The sequence below is a fragment of the Lagenorhynchus albirostris genome, chromosome 13 (assembly GCF_949774975.1).
Source record: "Lagenorhynchus albirostris chromosome 13, mLagAlb1.1, whole genome shotgun sequence".
Classification (NCBI taxonomy): Eukaryota; Metazoa; Chordata; class Mammalia; order Artiodactyla; family Delphinidae; genus Lagenorhynchus; species Lagenorhynchus albirostris.
In genome coordinates, this window is record NC_083107.1 from 78,381,876 (window position 1) to 78,403,504 (window position 21,629).

General features: G+C 40.7%; 1 protein-coding gene across 1 annotated transcript in view; it reads left to right on the top strand.

Moving 5' to 3' along the window:
- NBAS (NBAS subunit of NRZ tethering complex) overlaps positions 1-21,629 on the top strand; it is a 336,980-nt gene that overhangs the window by 259,638 nt on the left and 55,713 nt on the right. The window contains exons 45-47 of the mRNA XM_060168734.1: positions 7,036-7,251; positions 10,681-10,883; positions 13,003-13,092. Of these exons, the coding sequence (XP_060024717.1) occupies positions 7,036-7,251; positions 10,681-10,883; positions 13,003-13,092 (509 nt within the window). The remainder of the gene's footprint in view (positions 1-7,035; positions 7,252-10,680; positions 10,884-13,002; positions 13,093-21,629) is intronic.

The window sequence follows — 21,629 nt, forward strand, 5'->3', positions numbered from 1 at the left end:
GTGCTATGCAGTAGGTCCTTGTTGATTATCAATTTTATATAGAGTAGTGTGTATATGTCAATCCCAACCTCCTAATTTATCCCTCCCCCTGACCTTTCCCCTGTGGTAACCGTAAGTTTGTTTTCAAAGTCTGTGAGTCTGTTTCTGTTTGTAAATAAGTTCATTTCTATCATATTTTAGACTGCACATATAAGTGATATCATATGATATTTGTCTTTCTATGTCTGACTTACTTCACTTAGTATAATAATATCTAGGTACATCCATGTAAAAACTGCCTTTTTTTCCATCACTCCCCCATCCTGTCTAGACACGTGCAGTGACGGTCTAACCTAATTGTCCCTCAGCCTCCATCCTGGGAGCTATCTCCAGCCACATCCCGCATTCACCACCAGCCACCTGGAATTAACCAGGAGAAGCTTGTACAAAATACAGGTTTCTTTCCATCAATGCCAGTGCCTTCCCCAGCCTCACAGAGAGTCAGTGAGTATAAGGAGGGCTCAGGAATTTGCTTTTTTTTTGCTGTATGCGGGCCTCTCACTGTTGTGGCCTCTCCCATTGCGGAGCACAGGCTCCGGACGTGCAGGCTCAGCAGCCATGGCTCACAGGCCCAGCCGCTCCGCGGCATGTGGGATCCTCCCGGACCGGGGCACGAACCCGCGTCCCCTGCATCGGCAGGCGGACTCTCAACCACTGCGCCACCAGGGAAGCCAGGAATTTGCTTTTTGAAAGTAGCGCTCAGTTGAATTCAATATAGGTGGTCTAAAAGTCACACTTCAGGGAAACAGTGCTCCAAAGCAGTGGACTTAACTTGTTACTCATGGACCTAAGAGAATTTAAAATAACCTGGTTATCCTCTCACACACTTGATGGCTTAGTCTGTTCTAGCTCTGTAACAAAATGCCGTAGACTGGGTAGCTTATAAACAACAGAAATTTATTGATTTCAGTTCTGGAGTCTGGAAGTCCAAGATAAAGGTACCAGCGCGGTCGAGTTCTGCTGAGAGCCCTTTTTGTAGGCACCTTCTCACTGTGTCCTCACGTGGCCGAAGGGGATAGGGATCTTTCTGAAGCCTCTTGTACAAGGCACTAATTTCATTAATAAGGGCTCCACCCTCGTGACTTACGTACCTCCCACAGTCCCCACCCACGCATACCATCACCTCTGGGGTTAGGATTTCAATGTATGAATTTTGAGGGTTACAAACATGGGGCTTCAAGTCCCAATCTGAGTTGTGAGGTTTCAATAGGGCTCTAAGATTATTTTTTAAAAATTACTCTGTATTGAGTTATTGTTTCAATTATTGCAGTATATACTAGAACAACATAGATATGTTAACTTTTGATAAATAAGCATTAATTGCAAGAAAATTGTATTTAAAATGTACCTCTTAATGAGATGGGTAGGGCTTTAAACGTTGTTTCTAATTAGTTTATGTGCCCATGGCTGACTCTTACTATTGCTAGATTGATATTGCATTCAACATCAGTTCTTTCCATTTTACATTTTTATAGGCATGAATATTTTGAAACTTTGTTCACAGTGGATGGGCAAGGAGTTTTGTCATAGCAGTGCCACTCGATTCTTTGAATGCCCTCAAGGTTATCAGCCAAAAATCGCGTAGCAATCTATTGTTAAAAATCATTTGTAATGATTTATCAACTGACAACTCAATTAGATCCTTCATAAAGTTTTTTGAAAGCAAAGAATCGAAAACCTTCTGACATGCAAAAAGAAAGGTGTTTTCCAGATGTTGGAGTCATGTCACACACCAGGACTTGAATTGTCCCTTCGTTTGGTGTTCTGGAGCTTTTCAGACTCCAGGACAGTGTATCAGAGTCTGATTCAAGAAGAATGCAGGGCATGTCTTTCTTGTGTAAGTAGAGGAAGGCCTGCGGTAAAAGAGAATAGGCCTGACACTCTGACCTCCAGCACGTTCTCAAGGCCAGTCTTAGGAAAGAGTATTTAGAGAAGGTAAAAGTTTAGGAACTGATTCCCTTAAAATTATCTGAACCTTTGTACCCTTCAAAAAGGCTTTGTGACTGGGGCACACATACCCCAGTTTGAAGGCCACTGGCCTAAAGGAAAATGTACGTTTCCCAACGTGGCGCCTGTGGTGACCCTAGCCTTCCTTTGTGTCCTTTCTCTGCAGGACCGTCTCCTGCCTGAACACACACAGACTTTCCACTTTATACCAAGGACTCTCCCTTACCCCTAGAGCTGTGATTTTCCACGGGAGTGAGATTGAAGGAAGAAGAGTGTCTAACTTTTCTTGGCAGTGGGATTGAGGATGCGCTATGAGGGGATCAAATTCCTCTATCAAATTCCTCCTCAAAAAATGCTATGAGGGCATTTTTTGATCTTTTTCAGAAGTGATGCTTCCTGTTTTCCCAAATATACTGTTAGCTGATGGTTCGCCTCCACCGTTCCACCCCCATGAGACTCCTCGAGGTGGTGAGCCACTGTTTTCGGTGGGAGTATATTATATCCCTCAGGTGTTTTGGAGTACAATAGAAGGTTGAGAGTCACAATCATAGAGCGTTCCCTTTTTAAAGTCCCCATGCTGCCCTCTCTACTGAAATTCACCTCACCCGCTTCTTCCACAGGAATTCTTGCTCATCCTTCAAGTCCTCCTTTATAAAGACTTCCTTGCCTTCCTAAGACAGATGCTTTTTCTCACACCCACATCGTTAGTTTATACTTCTGTCACATTTTATAAATACTTACTTTTGTGTTTGGTTTTTCCATTAGGATGTATGTTCTTCAAAGGTAGAGATTGTTTTTTTGATTTCCCTTTGTATCCCCTGTGCCCAGACCAGGCCTAGCACATGGTAAGTGTTGGAGTGTTTGTGCTTGAAGAGGAGGAGGGAGAGATGAAAGAAAAGTAGGGTGAGGTTTTAAATTGAACCCAAAAAGAAAGGTATCTATCTGTCCCCTATTAGTTGCTATTAGCAGTGTGAACAGTAAGTAAACCCTGATTTGTCCAGCTGACTCTGTAGGTAGCATCTGGCTTTTCTGAAGTCACTTGTCATTTCCTAAATATCAGCCCTATCTTCGAAGTCACACTATATTCATTTTTAAAAGAAAAAGTAGTATCTGCTGTGCAAGGTTTATCAGCCTTAAAGTACCTGCACGCAAGGAAAGTTGTCTCGGTGAATTTTGAATGAAGCCATTCATGACAACGATAGCACTGATCGTGTCACTCTTCTGCATAAGCTCCTTCCTTTCGTGGCTTCCCAGGCGTGAGGGTGATAGAGAGCAGTCCCGTCGCCCGGCACACAGGCCCCTTGTGTTGGGCCACCGCTTCTTCCTCCCTCAGGCTCTGATGGGCCTTTACTTGCAGGCTGCATCCCGGCCATGCTGATTTACCCTCAGCGTCCCCACCTGCCCCTGTAACCTGTGAAGTTCTTCTTTTCTTGTCTTCATGCCGACTCACTCTTGATGACTCTCCTTAGAGAGAGCCTCCCTCAGCAGACCTTCCTTCCAGTCCCTCACTTCCAGTCGGGACGCAGTGCCCCTTGGAGGCTCTCTGCAGCAGGTCGCGTTTACCCTCCCGCACTTGGATAAGGATCCTGCTTCCGTATAATGCCTTTTATCTCTCTGTCTTTCCAACTAGAGTTTAACATACTTAGGGGCAGGGACCTGATCTGATTTTGTCTGTGTCGCCAGCACCCAGCCCGAGGCGGATGTACAGCGCCTTCACTGGATGGATGTCAGTGAAAAAACCCAAACTCATCACAGTTTAATGTCCTTGTGCCTCTTCCTGCGTCTCTTCTGATCACTACCAACTGGCATTGTCCCAATAGCACACATCTGGTCCTGAGGTTTTCATGTCAAGTTCTTTAAAATGTTGCAGTTTTAGTCTCGTGGGGCCATCTTACCAGAACAGGACACTGTGGCCCCTGAGAAATTGGAGCCTTCTGGTGCATTCTGGACTACAGGTTTCTAGGGACACGTTGAGAACATGTTATTTCATTGCATTTTTTTTAACATCTTTATTGGAGTGTAATTGCTTTACCATGTTGTGTTAGTTTCTGCTTTATAACAAAGTGAATCAGCTATATGTATACGTATATCCCCATATCCCCTCCCTCTTGCGTCTCCCTCCCACCCTCCCTATCCCACCCCTCCAGGCGGTCACAAAGCACCAAGCTGATCTCCCTGTGCTATGCGCTGCTTCTCACTAGCTATCTGTTTTACGTTTGGTAGTGTCTATATGTCCATGCCACTTCTCCCCTGTATGTTGAGCAGAGTTGTTTAGTAATTTAGTAGCTATTTTCTGTTTGTCTACAATGTGCGAGACATTGTATTAGGTGCTAGGGATACAGAGATTTAAAAAGCACAGTTTCTACCCTGAAGGATCACATTGTTTAGTCAGGGAAACGTACGGGTAACCAGCCGATTTTAACACAGTGTAATGCTTTCTTTGATACAGGTAAGCTTTAAAAGGAACACGTAGCAGGAGGAGATGATGTTAGGGACGGCATCTCAAAGGAGTGAACCCTGAACTGATTCTGGAAGGACAGACAAAGGCAGGCTTGAGAAAGGATGACAGTTTTTTCTCAGATACCTTAAGACTGGTTTTTATATCTTCTTAAAGGACTGTAAGAGCTAGCCAGCCAGCCAGCCAACCAAGAGAAGATGTAACAGAGACCGCGCATGCCCTGCCAAGCCTAGCGTGCTCCTATCTGGCCCTTCCCACCCCTGCTCCGTCTGAAGTGCTCACTGGTGGTTATACGTAGGTCATAAGCCTTCCTGCTTCTGCAGCTCTGCTTGTGCTATTCTGTCTTTTGGAAATGTTGTCATTCATCCGTTCATTCCTTTATACCTTCAACAAATGTGTTATGTATAAGCCACCATTCTGAGTTCTGGGAAGATAGCAGTGACAGTCAGACCGTAAGCAAATAGAAACACAGCATGCCAGTTGTGAAGAAAAAATAACGCAGGGTAAGGAGAACGAGGCCAAGTGAGGACGGAGGATGTGGCAGCTCTTACTTAGTAGTCAGGGAAGCCTCGGATAAGGCGATTTTTCTGCCGAGTCCTGAGGGAAGCGCAGGAATGAGCCATGAGGATACACAGGGAGGAGAACATTTCAGGCAGAGGGACCAACAAGTGGAAAGGCTCTGCGGGCCTGCAGGGAGGTGAGTGTCTTAGGAGTGGGCTGAGAGCGGGAGAGAGGCGGGATACAGGCTTAGAGAGGTGGGGTGAGGTGAAGGGCAAATCATATAGGGCCTAGTAGGGCTTTGAAGCCTTGATTTTGTTCATGCTCTGTCAGAGCCTGTGACGAGGCAGACATGACCAAGTGGCATCTGTGTGACGCGCAGTGAAGGGGAAGCCCTGTCTTGGTAACCACGGGATCTGAATTCCGACTTTTACTCTCCTCACTCTCATAATGAACCCAAACATACCACCCAGCCTCCCTGGGGCTTGGTCTTTCCATCCACATAATGGGGCGTAGGGAGGTCTGCTGAACTAAACACAAGTTCTAGTATCTTGTATTTCTCAGTCGCAGAAAGGAGTTCGCAGTTTATTTAGGGGAAGAGAGAGTAATGGAACTAATACTTGGCAGTCAGTGGTAGCTTCCGATTTTGTTTCATGTCATGGGTGCTGGTAAGGAGTGGGGGCCACAGAACTTGTTTGGAAGCTGCGTTTGCAAAGCAGATACTTACGATTCAGGGAAAGCAGTGCTTTCCTAAAGATCCTTTTACCAATATGTATATGGGATTAAGAAAATGCCATCTCTCATAAAACATTAATCTTATGTGGAATGACTTGGAGGGAGCTGATGGGAAATGGAGGGTGGGGGAGGTTTGCCACGTGTTGATTGGTGTGGTCGCTGGTGCCGTGTATTGCCGCCTGTGCCTAGTTTTCAGAATACCCAGAGACGGACCGTGACTGATTTTAAGAAGTAATAGGAAAGATAACAGTTTGTCCTAGGACTCTTTGTCTGTTATTGTTGTTGTTGTTGTTAAATCAACACAAAGCCCTTTTAAGGCTCTAGTACACGTCTGCTGGAGTAGTTGACAAGAGACTGAGTTCCAGGGTCCAGAGCAGCACAGATCAGCAGGGCCTGAAAAGGCCCCAGAATGGCTCAGAGGTACGTGGTACCTCCATCCAAGCGGGTTAAGTTTAAACTTCAGTTTTCTTGAGGCCAAGCGAGCTTAACATATCAGATACTAGAAAACTATGACCCCTGCCTACCTATCGCAGCGGCCGTCACACATCAGAATCCAGTAAGCAGTTGGTGAGTAAATGAGTGAATGCAACATTATCATAGAAAATTTGGAAAATCGAGAAGAACAGAATTGCTCATGATCCCAACACTTTAACATAATGGTCACCAATAGTGTGCGCGTGTGTGTGTGTGTGTGTGTGTGTGTGTGTTCAGCCACATGCACAGGTATAGTTCAGATTTTAATGTAAGCATGGTATAAATAGTTTTATGATTTCTGATTCCTAAAATTGAACATTTTATGATAACCATTTTCCAAACGGCTATACTGTTTTTATAATTCTAATTTTAATGGCTGCATAATGTTTTATCTAGTAATTTATCATAAGCTGGTTACCATATCTCATATCATCAGACAATTAGATTTTGCTTTTGCAGTTTTACTTTTATGTTCTTATTCCAGTTAAAATCTTCATTCCTGTACTGTTTGCTTCTCTTGAATTATTTCCTTATAATAAATGATCAGAACTGGTTGTAGAATTGACTCCTCAATTTTTCACTGTAACCAGTAATCTATTTGACTTTTAGTTTCATCAAGACACCACCTGCTTTGGGGTATTAGCATTTAAAAAGCTGTATTTGCTCATGTAATAGTGCAAGTGGTACCTCCCTATTTTTGTTTTCTTCATGGGAGAAAAACCAGTCTAGCAAAAGTCCTATTCACTAAAGTTGTATATATTAAAATTTTACTTTTGTTCTCTCTACCACATTAATATCTTTTACATATGCCATGTGTAATAATGTAGGGTGATTTGTCTCACTTTTGTTCAATTCCTGTCTTTTTGTTTGTTTGTTTGTTAAAGCTATCTGTGGAAGCACGTAAAGAAATGACTGGAAAGGCTATTAAGACAGTCAAACATTTTATTGAGAAGCCAAGGAAAAGGAATTCAGAAGACATTCAAGAGGCTAGTGATTCTAAGATGACCTACGCAGATGCCCTGAATCATCTGGAGAAGTCACTGGCTCACCTGGAAACCCTCAACCACAGCTTCATCGTTTCTCTGAAGAATAGTGAGCAGGTAATGAAATGCAGACTTCTTCTGTGTGCTCACTCACTCAGATAATACCAGTGTATTCTTTCATTTATCCTTTAAAGCTATATTCGTAGTTTTGATAGAGTTTTCAATCTTGGAGATTTTCTTTTTCAATAACCATTTTTTTATTGAGGTATAGTTAATTTACAGTGTTGGGTTAGTTTCAGGTGTACAGCAAAGTGATTCAGTTTTTTATATATATATATATATATATATATATATATACACACACACACACACTCACACGTGTGTGTGTGTGTGTGTGTGTGTATGTATGTATCCTTTTTTCAGATTCTTTTCCATTATAGCTTATTATAGGACACTGAATATAGTTGCCTGTGCTATATAGTAGGTCCTTGTTATTGATCTGTTTTATACATAGTAGTGTGTATATGTTAATCTCTTAAACTCCTAATTTATTCCCCCCACCTCCAAATCTTACAGATAATGGTCTTAAATCTTTATCCTTTAACCTCTTCATTATCTCTTGATTGTCAATTCAGTTTTCGCTTCTTTAAAAAGGATTTTAGGCCACTTAACACAACTGATAACTTGGGGAGGAAGGACGTGAGGAGGTGAGAGGGGTGGGAGAAGGGGGGCCAGGATGGGTGCCTGGGGTGAGAAAGTGGTTGCTAAAGCTGAGAAATGATGAAGACTGTGGTTCTCAAGCTCTACTTCTAGCTGGTAGATGTTTTGCTGTCCAATTGAATAGTGATATATTTTTTTCCCCCTAAACTTCAGAAAAATTCAGAAATAGCCATCCATGCCTGCTTCAACAGTTTTTTTAAAAAAAAATTATATGTACTCATCCTGTTTTTATGTTGTATTTCCCAGTATAACTTCATTATTGATACGACTTTTTTGGCTAATAAAGTTGTTCCTAATTGGTTTCTTGTTGAGACCCTGATGGTGTCTCAGAAAGCACCCCATGAGAATCAGGAGCCCCTGCCATGATGAGGTTTGGGGACCAGGGTGTTGGGACTATATGAGGAAACCCTCTGTAGCCTTTGGAGCTTTTCTTCTGTATTGTCACAGTCATGGAAATTTTAATATTCTTTTCCATAACTTAAAAGTTGACAAATCAATAAGTAAATGATCTTCATCTAGGTGAAAACAGCGTTTAGGTATATAAAAAAAAATTCCATTTGCCCTTTAATGCTATGGTGAATGAACCTGTAAGTGGCCACTAACCTCCTCTTTTATTTTTCTTAAACCTTACAAGTTTATTGAATTGTATTCTTGGTTTGTAAAAAATATTCCTGACCAGAAAGATCAGTCAGTGGAGAGGAGTCCAGATAATGAACAAACGGGAGACTTCAAAATATGTATGAGACACAGAAATGTAAGCCCCTCATGCAAAAGATAATGGGAAGAGTTCAAAAGTCTGCTAGCACTTTTATTTCAGTCTGTACTTTACAGCACCTGTTAGGCTATCTAATGAATAGTATTAAATAATGGTATGAGCAATATAGAAGCGTTTGCAGGGAGCAGATTGGCTTTACCAGTCTTGATTTTATCCTGTTGATACTTACAGTTCTATAATCAATAATTATAAGAACTAGGGTAAAATTTGGATCTTCAGGTAAAAGTGATTTATACTCGCTAGTATAAAACTTTTAAAATATGTATTCATTTTTCTAATCAAGTATTCTCTATTCGTATCTGGAGAACTGTCATTACTCTCCTTGGAATAAGTATCGTCTTTCAGTGGCGAGAGTAGTGTCTATGGGGCCAAGGGGGTTATTAACAAAATCAGCCACTTGCTTCAGCTGGATTTAAAGGGACCAAATAGCTACTTGCAGATGTTAGACCGTGGATGGTCTAATAGGAGCCTCTTCTGATTCCTAAAATGAACATTATATGATTTTGTTAAGGCGCCCTTCAGAGCAAATGCTGGAAGTAACTTCAGCCTCATATATTTGTCCCTTTTAAGTTCAGGCCTTGATTTTAACCTCTTCATATATACTGCGTGAAAGACCATCTTATATACTCAAGAAGGTTAGTGCAATTTCAATTACAGGCCATAGGGGCCCAGTTTCCCCTTGTCTCAGTAGGGATACTAGTAACTGCCCTGCCTAACTCACAGTCTTTTTTTTTTTTAATAGAAAGTTTAGAAAACAATGGGGAGAATAGTGACATGAAATCTCATGTGCCCAACTCCCAGCTTCCACAGTTATCAAAATGTGACCAATCTTATTTCACCCCTACCCCCACCTACCCTTACTACGCGCCTGTGGACCATTTTAAAGAAAAACCCAGTCACCTTTTCATTGTATCCACAAATCCTTCCATATCTATTTCTAAAAGATACGTTTAAACTTAACCACTACAGCATTACCAATAAAAAAGGTAATAGTAATTCTTCAATATCATCAAATTTCCAGTTAATGTTTAGATTTCCACATGGTTGTTTTGAAAGACAAAGCAGTTATACTGAGGATTACTTGTGAAAGTTGGAAAGTGTTATTAACATCAAGTGGCCATATTTGGTACGCTGAACAATGTAGCTGATGTCCTATTAAGTTATTTGTTGTCATGTTAGTTTGTACAGTATTATCAAAGAGGGGCAGGCAGTGTGGAGTGGGAGAGTGCAGCGGGGAAAGTAGAATCTCGGATTCTAATCCTAAGATCCATTAATGGCTGTCTGTGTGATTTTGGACACGTTACTTAACATCTTTGGTCTTCTATTTCCCTTTTGGTAAAGTGGAGCTAATTAAAAAACTCCTTGTGGGATAATGATAAACATTAAATTAGATGACATATGTACAATACCTGGGTTTACATATGCTTAATAGATTATAACTATCATGTGGTTATAGCACAATAATAATAATAGAGAAATTTGCCCTTAATGAGCATTACTTTGTGCCTAACATGGTGCTAAAGGACTGATTTTTTTTTTTTCTTTTTTTTTTTGCGTTATATGGCCCTCTCACTGCTGTGGCCTCTCCCGTTGCGGAGCACAGGCTCCGGACCCATAGGCTCAGCAGCCATGGCTCACGGGCCTAGCCGCTCCGCGGCATGTGGGATCTCCCCGGACCGGGTCATGAACCCACGTCCCCTGCATCGGCAGGCGGGCTCTCAGCCACTGTGCCACCAGGGAAGCCCAAGGACTGATTTTTATATTACTGAATGTTTATGACATCCTCTGTTCATAAGAAGTGATTGTCCTCATCCTCGTTTTATAGATACTGGAAAGTTGAGATCACAGTGGCTTACTAATTAAAGCGAGGATTGCACTCAAGCCTGGGTGACCCTGGAGACCAAGCTCTTAACAACCCCTGCGTATTCCTCCATGTGGTGTTTGTGGTCATAGCGTATTTGGTTTGAGAGCTTCTAAGTATATTTCACTCTGTCCATGTAGACATGTAATTCCTAGTTGATATTTACATGTTGAATTCCCTATGTTTGCAGGAAACGCTGCAGAAATATAGTTACCTCTACGATCTGTCTCGGTCAGAAAAAGGGAAAGTTCAGGATCAAGCCGTGGCCATGTGTTTAGATGGTCAGCCTCTAAGAATGATTCAACAGCTGCTAGAGGTGGCCGTTGGCCCTCTTGACATCTCACCTAAGGATATAGTACACGGTGCAATAACGAAAATCATCTCTGCGTTGAGGTAAGCTATAAAACAGTCATTGAGGAGAACCTGAGCTGATACTTTGCCAGTAATGTGCTTGTTTCACGGTTGTTAGAAAGGTAAAATACTATCATGTATGTAGGAGCGTTTTATAAAGTATGATGTACTTCATAAAAAGTGAGAGATTATGATTAGACTTCTCAGTCTCATGTCTTAAAATATCTTGTGAATGGAGAACCATGGCAGTGTTCTGTCATTGGTCCTGTGTGTAACATGTCAAGAAGCTAGCTAACTTCTGGGTAGACCCTCTCTCGCACCCAGATAATTCTTGAAATAAGGGAAAGGCCAAAATGGCATGTGAAGCAGGTCGCTAAGTGTCAGACTGTCATGTGACTTCAGCGTGGATTTTCAGAGCTTGTCTCTTCTAATTCCCCTTCTTTGTAGCAGTGGGAAACCAGTTCCCAGAAGTTTCTTTTGAAGTACACAAGGCAAGGTTAATCATATGCTGAAGAAGTTGGACATGTGTTAAGTATCTTAGGACATTATTTACCTGCAATTAATGGCATAAAACTGACAACTGAGAAATTCTAGCTTTCTGTCGATAGGCTGGTATCTTTGTAGGAATACATCCAAGGGGATTAGGAAAAAGGGAAAGTTGAGCTTAGAAAATAGTGAGGCATCAGGTGCTTTCTGTGAATAATGCAATTAGCCTAAAAGATTTAGTTGTGTTTAAATTATTCTTCTTTTAAGCATTCTTTGCAATTCTGTGTTGCTCTTGAGGAACTTTTTGATTAAATGCATGTCAATTTTCAGCAGCTGAACTGAAATCAAATGAGGCTTCATCAGTTTAATTACCCAGCTTCATCCGGTTTTCACCTTAATGCTCTGAGGTATCTGGTAATTTTATATACAGGGAGAGAAATGAAATAGTGTAACACTTTTTAGAAATCGCAAATATGAAATGAATAAAGCTTTATTCTGTTACGAGCTTATTATGTTTTGGTGGTGGTTGTGATTATAAGAGCCACTTTCCTCTTTCAAATGATGACAGATAATTGTTTACCATGTTTTATACCTTTTTGATTCAGTTATCTTTTATTATTTCTTAAATCAAGGCTTAGATGAAGCTCACAAAAATAAAAATTTGAAAAATTACTGCTTTGAATATAATTTAGTTTATTTTTCAAAAATTGTACATTTTCATATAATTAAAATATGATATATTTTTACGTTTATAAAATTCTGACATAAGTTATACTCCTTTCTTTTTCCCTGTGCCCAGTTCTACTACTGAAGATTTTGTTCTGATGTAATAAATGTTAGACTTAGTGTACAGGAGACATTCAATAAAAATGAGTTAAATCTTTCAGTAGTGGCGGGAAGGGGAACTTCAGTTCACCTACCTCTTTTTCAAAGGAAAACAAATTGCTATTGACTATGTCCATAACATTTACGTTTTAGAAAGTTAGTGAAATTTAGTAGGCATAAAATGACAAAGGGATGAACATACAGCAGCAGTTGGTTTAAATCATATAACAAACTATTCAAAAACTCATCTAAAACTTCTCTTTCCTCTGTTACATTTTCAGAATTCAGTAGAGTTCCAGACATACGCATTTGTAGAATGGGCATAATAGGGCCTGTCTCATGGGCTGTTGAGATTATTAACTGTCAGGATGTATGTGAAGCACTTAGCAGTGCCTGCTACCTAGTAAGTACCATGTAAACATTAGTGTTTTGAAAAAAAGGCCAACTAGAGAATTTAGATTATTATATACTTAATGCTTAAAATAGCTCTTATTTTTAATGCCCATTGAGTATATCTTTGAATTTTTGGATGACAGAATGCAAGTAGATTTTCTTACTCTGTCTTTTTCCTTCTTTTTTTCCCCTTTTCCTCTACTCTCTTGGTAGGAAAACAAGCCTGTATATTAGACTGTGAGCTCTTTAAGGGCAGAGGTTTCATCTCCACATCCTTAGCACACAGTATAGGACTTGGTACCCTTGTGGGCTGCATATACCACGAACGGCTGTGAGCTGGCGGTATATGCTGTGCCGAGATCCAGCTGGATTCATCCGAGTGTAAATGTCCACTTGTTTCTGAGGCTTGAGCCATCCTGTTCTGATTCCATTCCTCTCTCTGTCTCTCCCTTCGCAGTGGAGGCAGTGCTGACCTCGGGGGGCCGGCGGACCCTCTCCGCGTCCTGGAAGGGGTTGTTGTAGCCGTCCACACCAGTGTCGACAAAGGGTAAGGCTGGAGCAGTTTGTGGGTCTCACTGAATGGCGTTCCTCGGAGTCCTAGGATTACTTTTAATATCCATGTTTATGAAGCTTCCGTGACTAAGCATCTTTTCTAGGCGGTTCTGAAGGAAGAGCTGAGGAATTTCTGGAGATGCATTTTCCCAGCTGTACTCTTAGCCCATCAGCTCCAACAGGACCCTCTCCTTCTCTCCTGGGCCTTGCTGGCCTCAGAGAGTGTGGTCTCTTCCCACCTCCTTCTGAGGGTGGCCGGGGAGAGGAACCTGCTCTGCTTCTTAGGAGAGCAGGGGTTTACATCTCCAGGAGGTTAACTGTACTGATTAAGTATGGAAACTCCTAGAGTGTATATGTTATTTCTGAAAACCTTTATATATGTTAAATCTGTGCTGTCTGAGGACTGAGAGCGTAGAGGCTTTATAAGTCTAGGAATGTGTGTGTCTCCAAACCATTTTAAGAAAGAATCTTTCATTCAGGTGCACTGGTAGTAGTAGTAGGAATAACAACAACAGCAGAATGACAGTTATGTATTTCCCAGAGTTGACGAAGATCTTTCCTATGTCTGATATCCATGGCAACCCTGTAAGGCCTCACCCCAATTTTCTTTGATACAATAATAATGAAGCGTATTTGAGAAACCCCCTCATAGTTCATTCAGTAATATTGTTTTTATTTGCATATTGCCTTCCAGTTATTGTTCAGGTACAGATACATTTTTACACGATTTCGACCAAAATGTATGAACACTTCTCTCTTCTGGTTTAGTTACTTGCTATTGGAACTCTTTCCATTGATCTTTGTAGATTTAGTGGTTATGATTTTTGACGCCTGCATATGTGGTTGCCATTCTCAGATGAGGAGAGAAAGTCTGGGAGAGAGGAGTTGACTTGCCCAGAGTCAGAGGCCTAGGAAATAGAGCGAGGAGTCCGGTCTGTCCCTGCGTCATAATTTAGGGCTCAGATACCTTTATAGAATGTCTCCACGCATCGCTTTGGGCCCGCGGTTTGAGTGAAAGAACTCAAGGATAAGCCATATGGCTGGGTCTGGCAAACGTGGCCAGCAGGGCCCTCGACTTACTGTGCCTTTTACTTTGCACGTTTTCTCTATAAACTCCCTCCTTGTGGGTCTTTAAATGGTAGGGAAGCCACAGCTGTGGCTAACATGGGCTTCTTATTCTAAAAAGAAATGTCACTGTTCTGCACGTTTAGTGTGTGTCATGTTCCGTGCTCAGTCATGAACAGTTAGTTCTGGGTAGGAGGAGCTCAGAGTCTTACAGGGGAGACCAGCTTGCCTGGGCTCCCAGTTACCACGCAATAGAGGAGTCAGCGCTGTGCAGAAAGCAAGGTGGAGGGAGTGGCTTATTCTGCCTGGGGAAGTTAGGGCACGATCCACACGGGGCGGCATTGGAGCTGGTCTGTGACATCTGAGTCTGCGAGAAGGAGGAGGTGTGGTCCAGGCAGGGACACTGCTTCAACAGGGCAGGTGCAGCAGATAGCAGGGTGGGCAGAGATGCTGCGTGGGAAACCCTCAGCCACTCTCTAGAGGGTCCATTGAGCGGCTGCTGTTCCAGTCACAGCCCATCAGTCAGTTCTTAGCTCACCGCTCCCCTGTGAGCTGTCGCACAGTGGCTGTCAGGTACCCGGACCTGGATCCAGGCCTCACGTGATGAGAGGGATCTCCACAGGCACTGCTTTAAGCCCCTTCCAGTGGGGTCTCTCAGTCTCGTCCCACTGGGAACATCTCAAAAAATTAGAAGGCAGTGTTTTTCTTAGTGAATTTCCAGCCAGATATACAGAAGAATCCAACTTGGGTCACTTGAATACAGACTTTTTTTAAACTTCAATTTCCAAAGAGGAAGACATTGTGGAATGGAGAATCAGAACAAGATCTTACTTTTCATCCCAGAGACACAGAATAACAAAGGCTCCTTAACAACAACAAAAAACTTAAGTGAACTTTTTTTTTTTTTTTCGCTTAAAAAAGAAAAAGAGGAAGACAGACAAAGTCATAACTTTTATTCCTGGCAAGTGTTCTGTGAATGTGGACAGTTAAACCTGACACCCTTGGCTTCAGTTCTCCTCCCTGAGAGCGTGTCCACCAGAGTCACAGGGGGGAGTCGCTCTGTCTTTTCGAGGTAGTTCCCGGGGAGCGGGGTCTTCAGAGTGACATGGGGATTTAAACTCTTTTAAAGTAATGCTCCAGGATTGGCAGATACAAACTATTATATGTAAAATAGGTAAACAATAAGGTCCTACTGTATAGCACAGGGAACTATATTCAATACCCTGTGATAAATCATAATGAAAAAGAATCTGAAAAACAACATATGACTGTATGTATAACTGAATCATTTTTCTGTACACCTGAAACTAACACAACATTGTAAATCAACTGTACTTCAATTAAAAAAATCAAATAAAGATAGAGTAATGCTCTTGGGTCACTTGCTCGTTACTTGGTCTGATATGACTGACTAACCCTCTAGGAGGCCACGCCAGGCGTGTATGCCCCTAACCGTCCCTCAGTCCCAGCCCTGTAATGTGAACACGCATTGCCCACTATGGCATCTGTTTAAACAGCAAATCATCTCTCTTCATATACATTGTCAGCTGTCACAAACACACGCGTGCGCACACACACACACACACACACATATATGCATGTGCTCTTAGGTGAGGCATACACCATCCCATAATATTCCTGGCAGAGAGATTGAAAAGTCAGAATTATGGTGTGTGTATTAATGGGTACCACCAAGAGTTCAGTCTTGTGTTTAATTTTTAGACAGTTTATGCCTTCACCAGCGTGTCCTCCTTTGACTTTTTATATTGGTACAGATATCATCTACCTTTTAACTGCAGCTCCCGCCTCTCCCGTGAAGCCCCCTTTCCCTCTTCTTCTACCTGTGCTAAGGGTAAACGACGTAAAACCACAGCACCCAGGCAGGTACCAGTGGAGCCAGCAGCCACCTGTCCAGGCAGACGTCCTTTTAAGTTTGGCCACATTCTTGCTTCTAGATATCAGGGTTAAGTCTTCTAGGGATTTGAAATAGTGTCAAAAACCTTTTTTTTTAAATGTCTTTATGGAGTATAATTGCTTTACAATGTTGTGTTACTTTCTGCTGTATAACAAAGTGAATCAGCTATACATAAACATATATCCCCATATCCCCTCCCTCTTGCGTCCCCCTCCCACCACTCTAGGTGGTCACAAAGCACAGAGCTGATCTCCCTGTGCTATGCAGCTGCTTCCCACTAGCTAGCTATTCTACATTTGGTAGTGTATATATGTCCATGCCACTCTCTCACTTTGTCCCAGCTTACCCTTCCCCCTCCCTGTGTCCTCAAGTCCATTCTCTACATCTGCATCTTTATTCCTGTCCTGCCCCTAGGTCCATCAGAACCTTTTTTTTTTTTTTTTTTAGATTCCATATATATGCATTAGCATACAGTATTTGTTTTTCTTTTTCTGACTTAATTCACTCTGTATGACAGACTCTAGGTCCCTCCACCTCACTACAAATAACTCAATTTCGTTTCTTTTTATGGCTGAGTAATATTCCATTTGTATATATGTGCCACATCTTCTTTATCCATTCATCTGTCGATGGACACTTAGATTGCTTCCATGTCCTGGTTATTGTAAATACTGCTGCAATGAACATTGTGGTACATGACTCTTCTTGAATTATGGTTTTCTCAGGGTATAGGCCCAGTAGTGGGATTGCTGGGTCAAATGGTAGTTCTATTTTTAGTTTTTCAAGGAACCTCCATACTGTTCTCCATAGTGGCTGTATCAATTTACATTCCCATCAACAGTGCAGGAGGGTTCCCTTTTCTCCACACCCTCTCCAGCATTTGTTGTTTGTAGATTTTTTTGATGATGCCCGTTCTAACGAGTATGAGGTGATACCTCACTGCAGTTTTGCTTTGCATTTCTCTAATATTTAGTGATGATGAGCAGCTTTTCATGTGCCTCTTGGCCATCTGTATGTCTTCTTTAGAGAAATGTCTACTTAGGTCTTCTGCCCATTTCTGGATTGGGTTGTTTGTTTTTTTGATATTGAGCTACATGAGCTGCTTTTATATTTTGGAGATTAATTCTTTGTCAGCTGCTTCATTTGCAAATATTTTCTCCCAATCTGAGGGTTGTCTTTTCGTTTTGTTTATGGTTTCCTTTGCTGTGAAAAGCTTTTAAGTTTCACTGGGTCCCATTTGTTTTTATTTTTATTTCCATTTCTCTTGGAGGTGGGTCAGAAAGGATCTTGCTGTGGTTTATGTCATAGAGTATTCTGCCTATGTTTTCCTCTGAGAGTTTTATAGTGTCTGGCCTTACATTTAGGTCTTTAATCCATTTTGAGTTTATTTTTGTGTATGGTGTTAGGGAATGTTCTAATTTTATTCTTTTACATGTAGCTGTCCCGTTTTCCCAACAGCACTTATTGAAGAGGCTATCTTTTCTCCATTGTATATTCTTGCCTCCTTTATCAAAGATAAGGTGACCATAGGTGTGTGGGTTTATCTCTGGACTTTCTATCCTGTTCCATTGATCTATATTTCTGTTTTTGTGTCAGTGCCATACTGTCTTGATTACTGTAGCTTTGTAGTATAGTCTGAAGTCCGGGAGCCCGATTCCTCCAGCTCTGTTTTTCTTTCTCAAGATTGCTTTGGCTATTTGGGGACTTTCGTGTTTCCATACAAATTGTGAAGTTGTTTTGTTCTAGTTCTGTGAAAAAAGCCATTGGTACTTTGATAGGGATTGCATTGAATCTGTTGATTGCTTTGGGTAGTATAATCATTTTCACAGTGTTGATTCTTCCAATCCAAGAACATGGTATATCTCTCCATCTATTTGTATCATCTTTAATTTCTTTCATCAGTGTCTTATAGTTTTCTGCATACAGGTCTTTTGTCTCCTTAGCTGGGTTTATTACTAGACATTTTATTCTTTTTGTTGCAATGATAAATGAGAGTGTTTTCTTAATTTCCCATTCAGATTTTTCATCATTAGTTTATAGGAATGCAAGAGATTTCTGTGCATTAATTTTGTATCCTGCTACTCTACCAAATTCATTAATTAGCTCTAGTAGTTTTCTGGTAGTATCTTTAGGATTCTCTGTGTATAGTATCATGTCATCTGCAAACAGTGACAGTTTTACTTCTTATTTATTGATTTGGGTTCCTTTTATTTCTTTTTCTTCTCTGATTGCTGTGGCTAAACTTCCAAAACTATGTTGAATAATAGTGGTGAGAGTGGGCAACCTTGTCTTTTTCCTGATCTGAGAGGAAATGGTTTCAGTTTTTCACTACTGAGAACGATGTTGGCTGTGGGTTTGTCATACATGACCTTTATTATGTTGAGGTAGGCTCCCTCTATGCCTACTTTCTAAAAAGTTTTTATCATAAATGGGTGTTGAATTTTGTTGAAAGTTTTTTCTGCATCTACTGAGATGATCATAGGGTTTTTCTCCTTCAATTGGTTAATATGGTGTATCACATTGATTGATTTGTGTATATTGAAGAATCCTTGCATTCCTGTGATAAACCCCACTTGATCATGGTGTATGATCCTGTTAAGTGCTATGTTGGATTCTGTTTGCTAATATTTTGTTGAGGATATTTGCGTCTATGTTCATCAGTGATATAGGCCTGAAGTTTTCTTTCTTTGTGACATCTTTGTCTGGTTTTGGTATCAGGGTGATGGTGGCCTCGTAGAATGATTTTTGGAGTATTCCTCCCTCTTCTATATTTTGGAAGAGTTTGAGAAGGATAGGTGTTAGCTCTTCTCTAAATGTTTGATAGAATTCACCTGTGAAGCCATCTGGTCCTGGGCTTTTGTTTGTTGGAAGACTTTTAATCACAGTCTCAATTTCAGTGCTTGTGATTGGTCTGTTTATATTTTCTATTTCTTCCTGGTTCACTGTCAGAAAGTTGTGCTTTTCTAAGAATTTGTCCATTTCTTCCTGGTTGTCCATTTTATTGGCATATAGTTGCTTGTAGTAATCTCTTATCATCCTTTGTATTTCTGCAATGTTAGTTGTTCTCCTTTTTCATTTCTAATTCTATTGATTTTCTTCTCCCTTTTTTTCTTGATGAGTCTGGCTAATGGGTTATCAATTTTGTGTATCTTCTCAAAGAACCGGATTTTAGTTTTATTGATCTTTGCTATCGTTTCCTTCATTTCTTTTTCATTTTTTTGATCTGATCTTTATTTCTTTCTTTCTTTCTGCTAACTTTGGGTTTTTTGTTCTTCTTTCTCTAATTGCTTTAGGTATAAGGTTAGGTTGTTTATTTGAGATGCTTCTTGTCTCTTGAGGTAGGATTGTATTGCTATAAAATTCCCTCTTAGAACTACTTTTGCTGCATCCCATAGGTTTTGGGTTGTCGTGTCTCCATTGTCTTTTTTTCTAAGTATGTTTTGATTTCCTCTTTGATTTCTTCAGTGATCTCTTGGTTATTTAGTAGTGTGTTGTTTAGCCTCCACGTGTTTGTATTTTTTACAGTTTTTTTCCTGTAATTGATATCTAGTCTCATAGTGTTGTGGTCGGAAAAGATACTTGATACTATTTCAATTTTCTTAAATTTACCAAGGCTTGATTTGTGACCCAAGATATGATCTATCCTGGAGAATGTTCCATGAGCACTTTAGAAGAAAGTGTATTCTCTTGTTTTGGGATGGAGTGTCCTGTAAATATCAATTAAGTCCATCTTATTTAATGAAACATTTAAAACTTTTGTTTCCTTATTTATTTTCATTTTGGTTGATCTGTCCATTGGTGAAACTGGGGTGTTAAAGTCCCCTACTATTATTGTGCTACTGTTGATTTCCCCTTTTATGGCTGTTAGCATGTGCCTTATGTATTGAGGTGCTCCTATGTTGGGTGCATAAATATTTACAATTGTTATATCTTCTTCTTGGATTGATCCCTTGATCATTATGTAGTGTCCTCTTTGTCTCTTGTAATAGTCTTTATTTTAAAGTCTATTTTGTCTGATATGAGACTTGCTACTCCGGCTTTCTTTTGATTTCCATTTCTATGGAATATCTTTTTCCATCCCCTCACCTTCAGTCTGTATGTGTCCCTAGGTCTGAAGTGGGTCTCTTCTAGACAGCATATATATATGGCTATTGTTTTTGTGTCCATTCAGCCAGTCTCTGTCTTTTGGTTGGAGCATTTAATCCATTTACATTTAAGGTAATTATCAATATGTATGTTCCTATTACTATTTTCTTAATTATTTGGGTTTTTTTTTAACATCTTTATTGGAGTATAATTGCTTTACAATGGTGTGTTTTTTCTGCTTTATAACAGTGAATCAGCTATACATATACATATATCCCCATATCACCTCCCTCTTGTTTTCATAGGTCTTTTCCTTCTCTTGTGTTTCCTGCCTAGAGAAGTTCCTTTAGCATTTGTTGTAGACCTGGTTTGATGGTGCTGAAGTCTCTTAGCTTTTGCTTGTCTGTAAAGCTTTTGATTTCTCTGTCGAATCTGAATGAGATCCTGCTGGGTAGAGTAATCTTGGTTGTAGGTTCTTCCCTTTCATCACTTTAAATATGTCCTATCACTCTCTTCTGGCTTGCAGATTTTCTCCTGAAAGATCAACTGTTAACCTTATGGGGATTCCCTTATATATTATTTGTTGCTTTTCCCTTGCTGCTTTTAATATCTTTTCTTTGTATTTAATTTTTGATAGTTTGATTAATATGTGTCTTGGCGTGTTTCTCCTTGCATTTATCCTGTATGGGACTTCTCTGTGCCTCCTGAACTTGACTATTTCCTTTCCCATGTTAGGGAAGTTTTCAATTATAATCTCTTCAAATATTTTCTCAGAACCTTTCTTTTTTTCTTCTTCTTCTGGGACCCCTATAATTCGAATGTTGGTACATTTAATATTGTCCCAGAGGTCTCTGAGACTGTCCTTAATTCTTTTCATTCTCTTTTCTTTATTCTGCTCTGCGGTAGTTATTTCCACTATTTTATCTTCCAGGTCACTTATCCGTTCTTCTGCCTCAGTTATTCTGCTATTGATTCCTTCTAGAGAATTTTTAATTTCATTTACTGGGCTGTTCATCATTGTTTGTTTGTTCTTTAGTTCTTCTGGGTCCTTGTTAAACGTTTCTTATATTTTCTCTGTTCTATTTCCAAGATTTGGGATCCTCTTTACTATCATTACTCTGAATTCTTCTTCAGGTGGACTGCCTGTCTCCTCTTCCTTTGTTTGGTCTGATGGGTTTTTACCTTGCTCCTTCATCTGCTGCATATTTCTCTGTCTTCTCATTTTGTTTAACTTACTGTGTTTGGGGTCTCCTTTCCACAGGCTGCAGGTTCATAGTTTCCATTGGTTTTGGTGTCTGCCCCCAGTGGGTGAGGTTGTTTCAGTGGCTTTTGTAGTCTTCCTGGTTGAGGGGACTGGTGCCTGTGGGTGGGGCTGGATCTTGTCTTTCTGGTGGGCAGAACCTCATCCGGTGGTGTGTTTTGGGGTGTCTGTGACCTTATTATGATTTTGGGCAGCCTCTCTGCTA